Source organism: Dermatophagoides farinae, chromosome 2 (genome assembly GCF_024713945.1).
Source record: "Dermatophagoides farinae isolate YC_2012a chromosome 2, ASM2471394v1, whole genome shotgun sequence".
Taxonomy (NCBI): domain Eukaryota; kingdom Metazoa; phylum Arthropoda; class Arachnida; order Sarcoptiformes; family Pyroglyphidae; genus Dermatophagoides; species Dermatophagoides farinae.
The window spans coordinates 326,960-343,747 of NC_134678.1; the positions used below are offsets into that span (position 1 = coordinate 326,960).

General features: G+C 30.2%; 5 protein-coding genes and 1 long non-coding RNA gene across 7 annotated transcripts; 2 read left to right on the forward strand and 4 right to left on the reverse strand.

Moving 5' to 3' along the window:
• Positions 1-555: 555 nt before the first annotated feature.
• Positions 556-6,338, reverse strand: LOC124494051 (uncharacterized). The gene is made up of 7 exons (XM_075728425.1): positions 5,013-6,338; positions 4,384-4,676; positions 3,822-4,321; positions 3,644-3,745; positions 3,373-3,561; positions 3,144-3,306; positions 556-1,022 (listed from the first exon to the last, which is right to left on the reverse strand). Exons 1-7 carry the CDS (start codon positions 5,307-5,309, stop codon positions 683-685), a joined length of 1,884 nt encoding a protein of 627 aa, XP_075584540.1. The 5' UTR covers positions 5,310-6,338; the 3' UTR covers positions 556-682.
• Positions 2,039-3,070, forward strand: MED8 (mediator complex subunit 8). Its single transcript, XM_047057216.2, has one exon. It carries the CDS (start codon positions 2,128-2,130, stop codon positions 2,845-2,847), a length of 720 nt encoding a protein of 239 aa, XP_046913172.1. The 5' UTR covers positions 2,039-2,127; the 3' UTR covers positions 2,848-3,070.
• On the forward strand, positions 6,107-8,729 carry LOC124500016 (uncharacterized). The gene is made up of 4 exons (XR_006959586.2): positions 6,107-6,194; positions 6,336-7,065; positions 7,148-7,254; positions 7,449-8,729. It is a non-coding gene; the product is annotated as an uncharacterized LOC124500016 (long non-coding RNA).
• An 821-nt stretch (positions 8,730-9,550) lies between these two features.
• Positions 9,551-11,882, reverse strand: LOC124500457 (uncharacterized). Of its 2 annotated transcripts, XM_075728426.1 has the most exons (4): positions 10,843-11,882; positions 10,310-10,710; positions 10,027-10,245; positions 9,551-9,959 (listed from the first exon to the last, which is right to left on the reverse strand). In XM_075728426.1, exons 1-3 carry the CDS (start codon positions 11,129-11,131, stop codon positions 10,033-10,035), a joined length of 903 nt encoding a protein of 300 aa, XP_075584541.1. In that variant the 5' UTR covers positions 11,132-11,882; the 3' UTR covers positions 9,551-9,959; positions 10,027-10,032. The 2 variants fall into 2 exon arrangements, with proteins under 2 accessions (XP_075584541.1, XP_046920490.2); XM_047064534.2 differs by having other exon boundaries at positions 10,310-11,882.
• Positions 11,883-12,000: 118 nt separating this feature from the next.
• LOC124499128 (uncharacterized) lies at positions 12,001-14,482 on the reverse strand. Its single transcript, XM_047062996.2, has 3 exons — positions 14,146-14,482; positions 12,510-14,090; positions 12,001-12,449 (listed from the first exon to the last, which is right to left on the reverse strand). The coding sequence occupies exons 1-3, from the start codon at positions 14,351-14,353 to the stop codon at positions 12,199-12,201; spliced, it is 2,040 nt and encodes a 679-aa protein (XP_046918952.2). The 5' UTR covers positions 14,354-14,482; the 3' UTR covers positions 12,001-12,198.
• A 50-nt stretch (positions 14,483-14,532) lies between these two features.
• Positions 14,533-16,735, reverse strand: LOC124499126 (tRNA wybutosine-synthesizing protein 4). Its single transcript, XM_047062995.2, has one exon. The coding sequence runs from the start codon at positions 16,687-16,689 to the stop codon at positions 14,572-14,574; it is 2,118 nt and encodes a 705-aa protein (XP_046918951.2). The 5' UTR covers positions 16,690-16,735; the 3' UTR covers positions 14,533-14,571.
• Positions 16,736-16,788: the final 53 nt, after the last annotated feature.

Genomic DNA, 16,788 nt, shown 5'->3' on the forward strand with positions numbered 1-16,788 from the left:
ATCTATGTGATCACACACACGAGCGATGATTAAAAATTCATGAGATAACAACGACAATGATGGGCTTTTGATATTTGGATAAACAAACCAAAAAAAAAAATTCAAAATTTATTAATTTCAAATTCAATTCGATTTTATGTCATTAGAACGTTAGCAAACCTATCAATTTTCAATGTTTTAATGTTTGATGTTATGTCCGTAGTATAAGCTATCTCCTTTTCTTTGTGCAGGTTTCTGTGGTTAAACCCTCAACAAATTGAAAAAAACACATGGTTTTATGATTCGTTATTGGTTACAATATCTATCTATCAATGGATACGAGTTGTAGACCAAATCATAGTTGCCGGAGTCATATCTTTTAAAAACATTATCTTATCATAAGAATTTGTTATCATTCCACATGTGACAGATGGCCACTTATCAAGAAAAATCGACATTCACTGTTGTTGTTAATTAACGGTGGCCGAAAATATTCAAATATCCGTTCTATGATACACATTACTGAACAAGGATTTATGAAATAACGAATTAATGATTGAATCTGATGACATAGGATTATTTAAGAATTAAAATTCTGAATTTATTTTTATTTTCCGGAAAAAAATAATTCAATTGACAATTGATGATCAATGCCAGAATACGGCATTATTTTTGTTGTTGTTGAACATTAATTATTTTTTTTTCATTTTTTCAGAAATTTTTGAAGTATACTCAATATATCACCGGATTGACCACCACTTTGGCCTTTGCTACCGGATTGACCACCACTTTGGCCTTTGCTACCGGATTGACCACCACTTTGGCCTTTGCTACCGGATTGACCGTCACTTTGGCCTTTGCTACCGGATTGACCGCCACTTTGGCCTTTGCTACCAGATTGACCGCTGGAACCACTACCACCACCAATTATTTGTGATAAACCAGGAAAAAGTTGGGAACCAATTTTCATTATTTCGGATTGACCACCACTTTGGCTACTTTTGCCACTTTGGCCTTGGCTACCGGATTGACTGCTCGAAGAACCTTGGCTACTGGAACCACCACCCAAAAGAGATGAACCAATAAAATGACCTATTTCCGCTCCAATAAGCCCGCCAGCCAAAGTGCCAATAAAACCACCTATTTTACTACCATCACCACCTACAATGAATTGTAAACAAAATCCAATAATTAATAAATTTCATCATTCAAAAAAAACCAATACCTTTACCACCACCACCAATCAATTCACCATCTTTATAAATGAGAAAAAAATCGATTATAAATTAGATTAAATTGAAAAAAATTCAAACAAAAAAATCATACCAAATATTTGGCCAAGTCCAAGTGAATTGCCATTTACCGACAATGTAATCGTCGAAGATATAAGCAAAATGCCTATGAATAAACGTGTAGACAAAATTTTCATCATTTTTTTGTTCGTTAATTCAAAAGTGATTTTAATGATTGAAAGTTTGCAAATCACAAATCATAATCCAACAGCTTACATTCGATTCGTTTTTATATATTAGTTTCTCGAACAGGTTGCATCATTATCAATCAATCAATCGCTTATTATGGAAACTGAACAATAATTTTTCCAATTAATTCATCACATTGTCTATTGTTGATCATAGATAAATTCAATTGAATCACGAATCACGTTCCTTATGGATCACTATGATACACACACACACAATCGATCAACAATGCACATGGTGATGATTCTTGGGATTTAACATTTAAATTTTTTCAAATTTGGCCATTTTCAATTTCGATTCACTTTCCCGGTAAAGGTTCGTTTTTGGTTTGATGAAATAAAAAATTTTCCTGTCTTATCAATGTTTTGATTTCCAATGAAAAAAATATTCATTCATGTATCCATTATGATTCGTGAGCGTCACCGGGGTTTCAAATCTAAACAAAAAAAATCACAATAATCAATAGAAAAATAACAACAACAGTCGAATCCTTTTCATGTGAATCATTTTTTTGTATAATTTGAATCAACACAATTTGTAATGTACTATATGAATAGAGCTACGTGGATCAAGAGTGAGAGATTGTTTTGATTATTGAAAATTGTGAATTTTTCAAATCGACGGATTGTAAAATTGTTAATTTAAAAAACACCAAAACATAATAATTATGGATCGTGAAGATCGTCAATTTGAAATGGTTCTGGATTCATTGCTTCAACGAAGCCAAGATCTAATGAAAGCATTATCATTATTCATGAATCGTATCGACAATGAACAATTGGAATATAATCATTATGCTGATGCTTTTGCTTCATTTCAAGGTTATATAAAGAATATTCTTAAAGTGGTGCGATTACAAAGTCAAAATTTGGCTATACGAACAGTATTTCCATTGAAATTGGCACCAAATGATGATGAAATGTTAATTAATGCCACAGAAGGGCGTCTTCGTTCATTGAATCATGATACGGCACCAATATATCTACGAACAAAATTGGAACCTGAACTAGAGAATCGATTAAATCTATTTTCAACCAAAGGAAATTCCATTAATAATGATCAAGCACAGAAACAAATCCAGACCGCCAACAAAATAAGTCAGAATATGGTTGATTTGATTCGAAGCCATAAAGAAGAATGGGAAAATGATAGCCGTAATCCAATGCCACAGACATATTTACAAACGGATACATATCAATTATCTGCTGCTATATTCAATGGTAAAGGTTTACGATCTGGTGCGGATATGATTTCATTGGGACAACAAAAAACAGGAGTTGCAAGTCCAACAACAACAACAACTGGTCAACGAAATGCACCAGGAAAAGCACAGCCAAGTATCAAGACACAAATCAAAGCCGCAACATCAATTCATCCATATCGTTGAATGGTAAATCGTTTTCAAAAAAAAAAAAAAATTTAATCGACAAAAAAATTTTCCAATTATGTATGATAAAAATATACAATTAATGTGAATCATTGTAAAGATTCAATGTTTTAAAATTTGATGTAAATCGATGAATAAAAATTATGAAAAAAAACCGGGATAATAATGAAATCAGTGAAATAAATGAGCCAATTGAATCCATTCATTCTTTTCTCTGTCAATCAATCGATTGTTCATTCGTCGTCATATTATTAATCATAGATGATGGAGACATTATCTGTGTATCTTGTGTATCATCTTTTGCAACTTCCATTGTCATTAGGTCCAATGTTGGATAATATAAACGACGATGATGATTATTATTATTATTGGTAAATAATGAATCAGATGTTTTGTTTGGATTTGTCATGATATTTTTTCCATATAATTCCGCTAGATTCGGTATCGGTAATACGGTATCTAATAGAAACGAAAAAAAAATCCAGAATTTTTAACAGTAATCAATACAGAATTCATTCTTCTAACCTGAACAATTCATTTGATGAATAAATCGAAATGGTGAAATTCGATTACTAACACTATCATTCACACGGATCATAAGACCATAATTTGGTAATTGATTTTGCCAATCATTAATAACGCTTTGAACATTGAAATCAATGTGGCCACGATAAAAACCGGGTATGATTCGACGATCAACTAGCCGAATATTGGCTGTAATCATATCCATTTTTGAATGGGGAAAAAAATTTGAATTGAAATAATTTCCAAACATCAAATGATTTAGCCTGCTTACCATGACAATTACGTTTTAATGGTGGTACATATTGATATAATGAAATGATTAGTTTATTAGTTTCACAATTTGATAACATCATCTCCGAATAATCACCATTATCTAGATCGAAAATCAAAAAAAAAACGAAATATTTAAAACGAAAAATCGGTAAAATGTACTTTTCAAATACATTTACCATTTTTTACACGACGACCACAAGGTCCATCAAACACGAATAAACGTAATTTAGCCCACATTACCGTTATATGTGTTCGTGAATCCGGTAATTTTGGTATAATTAAATCAAAATAAAGTTTCATTTCCATTTTTTCATTTTCATTCTTTTTTTGATGTTGTTCATCATCATTGTTTTGTAAAATATCCAAAATAGTCATATCGCATGTTGGATAAAAACTTTGTAAACGTTGTGCATAAACTTCCGAAGACGATGATGATAATGATGATGATGATGACGAGGATGATCGAACATTATTGTCGTTCCTGTCAATGTTTGTCTGATCGAATATGGGCATTTTTGGTGTTGGTGATCCATTATTCTGTTCCATCACTTGTTTAATCTGCACAACATCAGCATTTAATGATGAAGCTGTAACATTCGCTACTGGTGGTGTACGACCAGCCAATAATATTTGCATCAATTGTTCACGTATAAAATTCAGATGATTTTGTTTAACCCTTTGATTTCAATTAGAAAAAAAATGATAATGAAAGTCATTAATCAAATCAAAATGGCATACCTTTCACGTGCTAAAATTCTTTCTTGTTCCATTTGTTGTGTATCAATAATCGGTGGCATTGTTGTTGTTGTTGTTTGTTGGTAATTTGGTGTAATATTTGCCACCTGAACACTACCATTGCCAAATACTCGAAGTGATACCATTGTTGATGATGATGATTGTGTTTCAAGATGATCATTAGCAGCATTGGCTATGATTAATGATGATGATGATAATAGCCAGATTAGATAGATTAATAAAATCATGATGATTACGTAGATTATGAATAAAATGTAAAGATGATACAATTTCAGCTATTTTAACAAAAAAAAATCTGATTAGTCAATTTTTAAAAAATTGTTACAAAATAAATCTTGTTAAAAGTTAGTTTTTCAGAAATAACAAAAAAAAACCTTTACCCAAAGTAAACAAAAAAAATTAAACAAGAGAATAATTTAAATTTTGATTGATTGTCAATTCGGTGTCATCGATGGTCAATTCATTCGAACAATAAATTGATTTCGGAATGAGTGCAATTATTGTATAAAACACTCGAATATAATCAATTTGAAAAAAAATTTCACATTCATTTTCGTTTGAAAATGAATTCGTTTCATAGTAAATGTTATGTGTTCCAGTCACAAAATTACCCATTTATAAAATGAAGAATTTAATTTTTTCATCATTGAATTATCATCATTTGATGTGATGATTTCATTACCATCATCATCATCATCATCATCATAATAATAATCATTATCGATAGACAAGCTAATTTTTTCGCTTCTTTCTTTTCCTTTTCTTCTTTCTGATTTGCATTCTGATTCTGTTCCAATCAAACATTGTTGTTTATAATTTAATAAATTCTTATTAGATCGATGACCATCACATGTTGATTCGAATGGTTTTGAAATTTTCATCATTGAGATCAAAGTTTTTATTGTCATTTTTCTTCTTCTTTATATATATATTGTTTAAATGACAAAAACAAAATATTTTGATGATAAGAATTCAAAGATTCAGGAATTCAAAGATTTGATGATGATGACTAACACACATTTCCAAACAACAGCAGCCATCAACTGTTATAGACTTGGGATTGACAATGACAATGGCGAAGAAAAAATTGAATGAAGGAAACCAAAAAAAAAAAAAAAAAACAGAAAACGAAGACGACGTTGATGATGATAATTATGACGACAACGATGATGATAATGATGGTGGCGATAATTATGGAGGAATGAATGTCAAAAAAAAAAAAAACAGAAAACGAAGACGAAGAGGAATGCAATTACTAGTCTACAGGAGACGATTCTAAAAAAATCATTTTTTTTCAGTAATAAATAAACACAAACCAAAGAAAATGAATAAGCAAATTTCTTTGGAATGTAATAAATTGTGTACTTGTTTTCGTTGTCTGAATTTCTGATGAATAAACCACAAAACACACACACACACACAAATTATCTTGATAATTGAATATATAATTGTTTCGAGTGCAATATATAAAATGAAAAAAAAAATTCTAAGAAATTTTACACACACACATACACAGGAAGTTTCTTTGTAAATTTCACTTTAGAAAACAAAACAACAAAAAAAAAAATTCGAACGTTAATGTAATATATTTCAATTCATCATCATCATTTGAATTGAATGACAAAAAAAAATGACACAAAAATATGATGAAAAAACAAACAAAACAAACAAAACAACAACAAAAATGAAAATTGTCTGCCAATTTTTTCTTAATGACTATTCTATTTAGTGTAGCGACTTTTTTTTGTTGTTGTTGCTGCTAATGATCGATGACCACCGTCAAGTGATTGTGTGTATGTGTGTGTGGTTATGTATCATTTATTCATTTTAAAATAAAGATTCTTTAAATGCAAAAAAAGTCAAAAAAAACTGCCGAATATTTCAAAAAAAAAGTTTCTTATTTTTTTTTTTGTTCCTTCTTTTTCAAATCCCAGACAACAACAGCAGATCATCATCGTCAGCCAACAAGAACATCTTACAGGCAACAAAACAAAACAACAAAAATAAAACAGTATCAGTAATGCAATAGCACACTGTTTTTCATTCTGTTTCCCTTTTCTTCTTCTTCTTCGAACAGCTAAATATCTACACACACACACACACATTCTTAGACGATCATCATGATGATTAAAAAGCTCCAAGTTTCGATTTTCTTCATCATCATCATCATTATTATTATTGAATGAAAAAAAAGAGTTTAGCGCCTACCAAAATACTTATATGATAAAGACGATAATGGATACTGGTGATCATCATCAAGAAAAAGAAACGAAAGAAAAATTACAAAGATTTGAATCTAGATTTTCAAATAAAACGAAACGAAACGAAACAAGTCCAACCGTCCAAAACACACTGATACACGGATAATCCATTATCTTTGTCAATATTGGCTTTTCAAAAAATAAATTGGTTCAGATGATTGGAAATTACAATTTTCAAGAAAAACAGTGAAGAAAAGAAAAATAAATAAATGTTTGCAAAAAAAAAATTGGGGGAAGGGTTGAACGTCTCTACAAAGTGAATAATTATAATCAACGATTGCAATTAACGAAGAAGAAGAAGAAGAAAATTCTTATTAAAAATGGCCAGGTTTCATAATCGAATCAGGAATGGCTTGTCGAATTTCCAATGTCGATGGTAAATTATTATCATTTTCTCCACTTGGTATGTATTTTTTTTTTCTTGATGAAAAAAAATGTCAATAACACACTAATTTTTTTTTATTGTTGTTGCTTGTTTTATCCAGTTTTTTTTCACCCAAAATAAATGTGTTATCCTATCTGTCAATGGACAGAAAACGATGATGATAATCATTCAGATTTTCTCACCCCACCAATATATATTCTATGTGTGGTAATTTGTCATTTTTTTTTGATAAAACAAAATTCTCTTCATCATCATATTCTTAGCAATGAAAAAAAGTTTCCCACTTTTTTTTATTTATTTATCCTGAATGAGAGAGAGAGAGAGAGAAGAGGAAAAAAATCTGATTGTTATTAATGAATAATTATAACCATTTTCATCGTCTGGTTTTTTTTTCATTTAAGTGTGTGTGTTCGGGATCATCGTTACCATCAACAACAACAACAACAACATCATGGTCGTCTTCATTATTTTAATCATCGTCATCGTCTCGCCATCTCCTAAAAGACCTCCAGACTATATGTTGTAGTCGTTGTTTTTTTTTCACATTCGTTCATCTTATTCATTGCTCTTCATCATCACTTGTTGTCGACTATAAACGACTATTGGTAAATGATGATGATGATGACGATGTAGATGATAATAATCGACACAAACCATCAACCAGTAAATCTAGTAAAAAAAGGAAAAAGCGCACCTTTTTTTGGATCCTTTTCCACACAGCAAATACAAACACACGATTTAATCTTTGTTTTGTTGGAGAAAAAATTGGCGGATATTATTGCACGCACTTGAAACCAAGACACACAACAGGAAAAAAAAAACAACAAGGGAAGTCAGACGCTAAATATATGTACTGAAATGAACTTTTTTTAATCATTATTTTTTTTACGTTTGTTTGTTTGTTTGTTTGTAGCCAATCATTACCACCATACCATCAATCGATGCTATTGCATCATCATAATCATATAATAATGATAATAACCATTCTTCATCATAGAGTTTCAAATGAAGGTTATATATGGTATATTCGTGTTATCGTCATTATAATAAATTATTATTATTCACTCATTGAAATCGACCACTTTATTAAGACAGCCATGATGATGATGATTTAGAAGAAAAACGAATAAAGACAAAACAACAACGACAACAACGAATCGTCTAGACGCCTGATAATCTATAGTGATGATAATAATAATAATAATGATGATGATGATGGCTATAATAATGGCCGTCGACCATTACCGAATATATTTCTTCATTCATTCATTTCAGATCATAATGTACTACCTCAAAAATGAATCATTAGTATGTTAATTTTTTCGTCATCATCATCATCGTCTTCATTGTTATTGTTAATCATTAAACGAAAATAAGTTATCAATGGAAATCAATGGAATGAATGGATAATGAATAAAATGGATTTCTGCATCATCATCATTTTCACGATATGAATGACATGAATTCAATGATGATACTAAGGAAATGATTAAGATTCTTCATCAATAGAAGAAAAAACAAATCAATCAAATGATCAATATATGAATTTTAAAATTTCATTTTCTTCTTGAAGAAAATGATAAAAATAATAATGATGATTATATTGTCACGGTTAGATTTAGTAATGATTTTTTTTGTAAAATAAAATTCAAAAGTTTGAAATTTAAATTGAAAATTTGAAAATAAACTCACCAATAAAAAAAAAATTGGATAACAAATTCTTGACAAATATAGATTGAAATAGTTGTTGAATAATTTCGAATAATTCGAATCCTAAAAATAATTATCAAACACAAACACACACGCACACACGTGAAAATAGATCATATGGTCAGATAAATTGTTGATGTCGATGGGTTTATATTCGCAAGATCGACCAGCCAGCCAAACGCGATTAACCAATCCAGACCAAACGAAACAAAAACAAAAAAAAAATCTGTTTTTCTTTTTCTGCTTATGGCCAAATGAAATCCGTTCGTCGTTTGTTTGTGCCTCATTGCCTAACACCACACCATCATCATCATCATCATCAATAACATCGACCATCGAAATGCTATCATCATCGCCGCAAGTTTACCACCACTACCCAAAAAAGAAAAACAGAATGACAAAAACAACAACAACAACAACATCAAGAAAGGAAAACACGCGTCGAAATCAATTTGGACATAAATATTATTGTTTTGTTTTTTTTTTTGCTACAATTTTTTTTTACCCCCATCATCACCGAAATAGCGATCCCCTTTCCTTCTCGAATATGAGAATGTGTTTATATTTTAACTGAATGATAATTAATGCTGTTGTTTTTGTCGTTGATGGTTCGAGGTTAACCACCACCACCACCACCACCAACAACAACAACAACCACTGCAACCACAAGATAGCCACTATTGTTTATTGTGTAATTCTAGACACATATCGTATGGTCATTCAACCATACCATTGGGTATTAGCATCCTGTATTTTTCACGAAGAAGATCATGTGTTCATCATCATCAAAAAATTCTGAATTGAAGATCTAAATTTTAATTATCAAAAAATGATGATCATCACATGATGCAATGTAGTTAATGATAATCAAAGAGATGAAGGATTAAATAATAATTACAAACAATATATAATAACAATTCCAGATGTCTTCAAGATACGTGTGTGTGTATTTTGTATGTGACTAGATGACCAAGAAGAAAAAATTTTATGTGCAGATTTGACCCAAATGTCCTATTAACAATTATCATCATCAAGTGTGTGTGTGTGACACAAACAACAACGACAACATTGTCAAATAATCTGGTCAATAAATCTGGAATCAGGTGAGTGCCAAGCAAAAAAAACATCTGGCCATTTTTAATTAAAGAACTTTTTTTTCGTAGGAAAAAAATATTCATTAATCGATCCAAACCATCTGTCGTCTGTGGAAGAAAAAATATTTTGGTCAATTCAATTATTTTCAACCCAATTTTTTCAAAAAAAACTAACCATTTTTTAATCTTTTCGATCATCATCATTATCATTATCCATTGGATTTATTTGCACATTGTTCATTTCCGTATCATCATCATCATCATTAGCGTCACGGTTATTATTATGATTCTTGAAGATCAATTCAGATTTATTCATCAAAATTTGATATACATCTAAAGCGGTAGCCCGTTTGGATACATCGACTTTGGTACACATTCGTAATACTTGGCGAAGCTAAAAAATTTTAATGATGATTAATCATCTTTTTTTCATCTCATTTCTTATAGATCAAACTTACCGTTTCAAGTATTTCACCATTATCATCATTGGAATTATCAGGATGAATTTTTTTTCTTTTATCATTGTGGCCATTTAAAATCACTTTTTCATGGTCGATTGGTAATTGAATTTTTTCTTCTACCACCAATGATGTTGACGATGATGATGATGATGATGATGATGGTAATGGTAATGGTAATGTGGTGACAACTTGTGATTGATGACGATTATCATGATTATGATGATGATGATGATGATTATTTTCACAATTATCACAGTCTAAATCTATTTTTTTTGAAATTGTCTTTACCTGGCTATTATTGTCATTTTTCACGGTTTTTTTCAACGTTTCATCACTACCAGTAGCACTACCATTAGTGGATGAAACAGAATTCTCAATCGATTGTTCTTGTATTGAATCTAATTTTGATTTATTTTTATATTTCAATGAATTTAATAATCGTCGTAGATTGATGAAATCATTGGATGAAAAAAATGAAAAATGATTTGGATAAGATTTTTTCTGTAAAAGATTTGTTCCTTGTGGATTACCGTTGTTTATTACACGATTATTATTCTGATTAGTATTATGATGATGACCAACAGTATCGATTAATGATCGTTTCGATTTAATCAATTCAATCAAATCATTTGTACCGTTGTTGTTGTTGTTGTTATTATTATGAATCATCATTACAATCGATGATGACGATGATGATGATGGCAATGATGATGATGTATCGATCGATTGATTCTTGCTGTCGTTATGGTCGTGGTTGCTGCTATTATTCATCGAATTTAATACAGACATTTGTATTGATAAAATTGAATCAATAGCCATAACTTATATTAATACTTTTGACGAAATCATCTGACGTTTGTTTATTATGGGATGAAGAAAGAGAAAAAAAACAATTTTCAAAGTTAATCAATTCAATTTTCGATCTATTTTAATTTTTTTTTATAATTAAATCTATTGATTATGTGTGAGTGTGTGTGTGTGAGCGAGACAAACGAAATGAATTACAAAGTCAATTATGAATTGTGATGATTTTTTTCGAAATCAAATCAGATTTGTTTGTTTGTTTGGTTTTTGGTTGATCACATCCACACACACACAAACAGAAAGAGAGGGACAATAATCAATGGCATTGCCAATCGAAATGAAAAGAAAAACAATCTAATTGGTTTTCATTTCATTTCATTTTTTTTTTTTTTTTTTGGTTTTTTGGTATGATTGATTGATTGTAATCATCATCATCATCATCATCATCGTCACCACCACCACCACACAGAGGTTCACTATTAATTATCATCCATACGCATTTTCATTAACACCACACATAATCATCATCATCATCGAATATTGAAATAAAGAAAAAAAACCAAAACCAAAAAAAAAATCTAAATAAACAAATAGCAATCATTTTATCGTTATCAAATGGATGTGTTTTCTCTTGTGTCGTTAAGAGAACCTCTCACATCATCATCATCGCACAACCACGGCTAAAATATGGCCCCTAAAACAGAAAAAAAAATTATGACGAGAAACGCATTTTTTCTTTAAATAGAAAAAAAAACAAAGATAACGTATTGCCATTGATAATGGAGAAGAAAATTGAAAAAATTATTTCGAACTACATATGCTGTCATTGTGATTGTTTCAAACTTGAAATTCAGACCTAAAAAATAAACAAACAAAAATGAGTCTTCTGAAACGAAAAATAAGTTTTTTTTTATTTGAAAAATTGAGATCGATATAATTGGAATGAAGAATAATTATGAATTCAAATTGAATCAAAGAGGAAAAAAATCACAGTTTCAGCAATTGAAATTATATGAAAGAAATAGAAAATTCACAATTTTCAAAAAAAAAATCCTTTTGTTCTGTGATTGATGATGATAATTTTAAAATTTTAAATTTTCCACCAAAAATCGAGAAAAATCGAATCGTTTAAATGTTCGTATTTTACGGCCACCGCTTGTTGGTGATGGCGTTACAATGCTTATACCACCACCACCGCCTCCAATCGGTGTATTATAAACCGATTCTGATGTTACAGCCGATTTATAGCTACAAGGACTTTGAAAAATATTCGGTTGATAATGTTGATGATTATCGTCTTCAAGGCTATTGTTTAACAAAACCAATGTAGGACCTATATGAAAAAAGAAACAATTTAATAGATTAAAAAAACTAAATTTATTCAATCACATACTTGAACTAGGTGTATCCTGTGATATGATATTGATCCAATAATCTGATGACACCGATAATAATGCCATCAAAACCTTCTCCTGTACGGATGTAGTGAATGATGGATGAAAAATTTTCGGTGCAAAAATTCGTGCCAATTTCTTCAATGACATATTATTGTAATTTTGATTTTTAGCCACTTTACGTAGATGAATCATTAGGAATGCCAATGTATCACGATTACATGATGGAAGTTGACAAATGATTGAATCAATTCCATCCGATTGATTCTTTAAAAGATTCAAAACATCGTCATACAAAAATCCAGGTATCAATGGATCACCAAGATCGATGAGATAACCAAGGAAATATATGACAATATTGCATAATGAATCAATGTCAATCTGTGAAAATTTCTGTTGCTTTTTGGGATCCAATAAATCCAACATTAAATTCTGTATAATAGAAACATTCATTTGATTTTGATCATAAATATTGACCAATCGTAAGCCACGTTTTTCAATTTCTGAACAACATTTTAGCAACAAAGTTGGAACCAATGGTTCGCCACATGTTGTTGATGATGGTGATTCAGATAGCTGTGTTTGTACAAAATCCATTATTGAACGTGAATATCGTTTAGATGGATTATTGTTGATACAGTTATCATGAGCACGTGCACCACAATCATCACAAGAGACATATGTACTGTAAAATCCGATACGATCATGACATATAGCACATGTGATCATTCGATGTGATGTTGATCGGGTCGATTCCCAACGATGTTCATGTGATGGTGATGGCGGCGGCGTATCATGAATTTTGGTCAAATGTTGTTGTTGTTCTGGCTGTTCAAGATAAGGTGGATGTAAAAGATGAGCAAATCGACAAAGTGAATGATATCCATCGTTAACATTCGAATGTTTTTTGTATATTGTTTCATCATCGATTTTCATGAATTTTATATGGCCATTTGTTCGTACTTTTTTACTAGCAATTGTTGTTTTATCGCTAGGTTTCAATGAAACAATGGAAGGTTCATCCACTTCACTAATATCGATTGTTAAATCCGAAGAATTAGGACTCGATGACATGGCCAAACTTTTCTCCACCATTTCTCTTGGATCAATTCGTACATTACATTGTTTTTCTTTCTCTTTTTCTTCTTCTTCTTCTATAATTGCATCCAAATGAATTCGGTGATTCTTCAGTTTTTCATCATTTTCAATGTTGATTTGATTATCATCATCAACACATCGTAAACGATGTAATCGTGATAATAGTTTTTCATTTTCTTCCTCATCAGTTGTCTTGGATTGTTTCACACTTTTTTTATCAAAATCCGTAAAATTTACTACTTTGGCAAATTTTTCAACTTTTGAACGAAGATCAATCAATTCTTTGTTGATTTTTTCGCAATCATTTGATTTTTCCAAAAATTTTTCTTTAAAATATCGTAAATCTTTATCCAAACGACAATTTTCCATGGTCAATTCATCAATATGTTGATGAGCTTTTTCCAATTCTTTCGATCTCAGCGAGTATTTTGTTTTGAATTGATCACAAATTTTCAACACTTTAGCAAAATCATTATGTAATGCTGAAAAAATGAAATTTAATGGATAAGTAAAAGAAAACATTCTTGGATAGCTTACATTTAACATATGAACTTAGATAATTCTGATATCGACACATGTCATCAAAATAGGCCATCAATGAAAGTTTTACCATTTTTGGTGATTCTTGTTCTTGTTGTTGTTGCTGCTGCTGCTGTTCATGACCATCGTCATTATCGATTGATTGATTATCAAACAAAGCCATTTTATAATCGATTTTTTTCTTTGATTTCGATTGTTTCGTCATCGATGATTAAATGACACTTCACAAGTGACAGTGTTCGATTTATGGTGTGAGAAAAAAAAATTCGATGACTATGACAACTCAAAAGACAACACACACCAATTGCAGTGAACATCGAATTTTAGAAAGCGCAACAAGTGTCGCCACCTGGGTGAGTATTGGATAAATTTTTTAAAATTTAATTTTTTTTTAATTAATTTTAATTATTTATTCATCATTCATCAATCGATTTGAAACGATAAAATTGGATTAAAATGTGTACCAAATGAAAAACAATTCCCACCACCACCAATTGTCCAGAGATAATTTTTATTGATTAATTCACAACTAAAATTGTGCATCATTAATATCTGATCATCATCATTGGTTCCAATATAATTTGTTGTTAAAATTTTCATCAATCTAAAATCAATTTGATAAATTCGATTGGAAATTCCATAATCAGCGATACCACCAATTATCAATATTCTATGATCATCAATGATTTTCATATGATGTGAATACAATTTTTCACTTAAATCTGCAATTAAAAATTTTTCAACATTTTCCATTCGACTATCCATAAGTTCAATATGATTTTCCGATAAAAATTGATTATGATGACAATCAAGACCACCATTCAATACGATGGAATGATTACCGAAGGTTGTGAATGCCAATGAATGACGATCAGTAAGTAAACCATTGATTTTTGATTGAAACCATCGTGATGTTGCCATATCAAACATCCATATTGAATTTGATTCATCAACATTGTTGTTTGATTGAATCAGTGGTAGACCACCAAATTGACATAATTGATCACGATAACCAAATCGACTGCAAACATGACGATATTTATGAACGATATCGAATGATTCAATAATTTCAAATTGATTTATATCATAATCTATCGCTATGATAGATGATAACAATGGTTGATTTGGTGATTTACGTCCACCTGAAAGGAAAAAATGTTTACCATCATTGAATGGTACAACACGAGAATGTAATCGATTAATGATGGATTCATTATTTTTCGAATGAATTATTTGAACATTGGTGATTTGTTCATGTGAATCATCCAACGATAATTGTAGAATATTTTTAAATCTTGAATGTGCAACACGATTATTCATTTTGACAGACGATTGTCGTGGTGGTGGTGGTTCGATACCGAATCCACCAAATACATTTATCTGATTATTATGGGCATCATAATTACTACAATGACCAAATACTTGTAACGATGGATGAAATGATTTCGCTAGCAAAGATTTAACTGGTCGCTGGTCGTATATCGTTATTGTTTGATTGGATAATTGATTGGATTTGAATTTTTTACAAATAGTCAAACAATAAACTTGACAAACATTTTCCAATTCTTCCCATTCATCGAATGGTTCAATACGATGATTGATTCGATTACGATCTTCTTGTGTTAATAATTCTCGATAAAAATGACGCATATTTATCAGATTAATTTGATTAAAATTTAAATTTTCAAAACGTTTACGTATTTGATTCTCATTGATAAATGTAAGAATCGGTGCATTCATCTGTTGAAAATGTTTGAACATGAATCGATTGAAATCATTGGAATCAACGTTTGCGTTGTACATTTCATATCCAAGATATTGAATTTGAATAGAATACCGAGATGATGAATATTTTGTTTCAATGAATCCGATAATTTTAGCCATTAATTTATCGGCAACCGTTTGTTCAATATAACACAGTGAACATTCATTGAATAAGATAAAATTTAGTCTTTTCATTTCATTTGAATCAGTTGCAGCATCGTTGATCATATCATCCAATAGATTTGTGGACAACAGATTAATCACTTGCGAATGTTGACGTAAATCTACACCGAATAATAAATATCTTGATGATTGCAAGAATAATTCTGGACAATTTTCCTCGAAATTTATTTTCTTATCATCAATCAATTGATTCATGCGAATAATATTGGCTTTTCGCTGGCAAACATCTGGATGATCAATTTCAATGAAAATATTTCGATCACTCCGATATCGAAATGATGATGTATCAAAACCAGCGCCTAATGATAAAATTATATTGATTTGTTGTTCATTCATTGAATATTCGAATACTTTTTGCCATCCATATTCAATGGCTTTAAAACGAACATAATATCCATGATGAATGATTGGTGCACGTGTTTTGATTATCGTCGTCGAATCACCATCAATAAAATATTTTAAATATGGATCACAACAATATCCTTTATTTATCATTGAATATTTTGACAATGTACTGAAATCATTTGTTCCAGTTATCGATTTTATTTTGGTCAAATCATTTTTTTTATTCTTCTTTTCATCTATTTGATCCATAATTTGTTGCTACTGAAATTCACGTGTTGTCCAATTTGTTTTGTTTTTGTTTATTCAAAAAAAATAAAAATCAACCAAATTCATACATGTCAAATATAC

What these genes read in the sequence shown, in the direction of transcription:
- LOC124500457 (XM_047064534.2), bottom strand. Translation starts at nt 11,131, where the DNA reads ATGGCTATTGATTCAATTTTATCAATACAAATGTCTGTATTAAATTCG. An exon ending in ATGGTGAAATACTTGAAACG is followed by an intron (nt 10,246 to 10,309) that starts GTAAGTTTGATC and finishes AAAATTTTTTAG; the next exon opens with CTTCGCCAAGTATTACGAAT.
- MED8 (XM_047057216.2), top strand. Translation starts at nt 2,128, where the DNA reads ATGGATCGTGAAGATCGTCAATTTGAAATGGTTCTGGATTCATTGCTT.
- LOC124499128 (XM_047062996.2), bottom strand. Translation starts at nt 14,353, where the DNA reads ATGACGAAACAATCGAAATCAAAGAAAAAAATCGATTATAAAATGGCT. An exon ending in TCTAAGTTCATATGTTAAAT is followed by an intron (nt 14,091 to 14,145) that starts GTAAGCTATCCA and finishes TCATTTTTTCAG; the next exon opens with CATTACATAATGATTTTGCT. An exon ending in ACAGGATACACCTAGTTCAA is followed by an intron (nt 12,450 to 12,509) that starts GTATGTGATTGA and finishes TTTTTCATATAG; the next exon opens with GTCCTACATTGGTTTTGTTA.
- LOC124494051 (XM_075728425.1), bottom strand. Translation starts at nt 5,309, where the DNA reads ATGACAATAAAAACTTTGATCTCAATGATGAAAATTTCAAAACCATTC. An exon ending in AGAATTTTAGCACGTGAAAG is followed by an intron (nt 4,322 to 4,383) that starts GTATGCCATTTT and finishes TTGAAATCAAAG; the next exon opens with GGTTAAACAAAATCATCTGA. An exon ending in ACAATGGAAGTTGCAAAAGA is followed by an intron (nt 1,023 to 3,143) that starts TGATACACAAGA and finishes CAGTAGCCAAGG; the next exon opens with TTCTTCGAGCAGTCAATCCG.
- LOC124499126 (XM_047062995.2), bottom strand. Translation starts at nt 16,689, where the DNA reads ATGGATCAAATAGATGAAAAGAAGAATAAAAAAAATGATTTGACCAAA.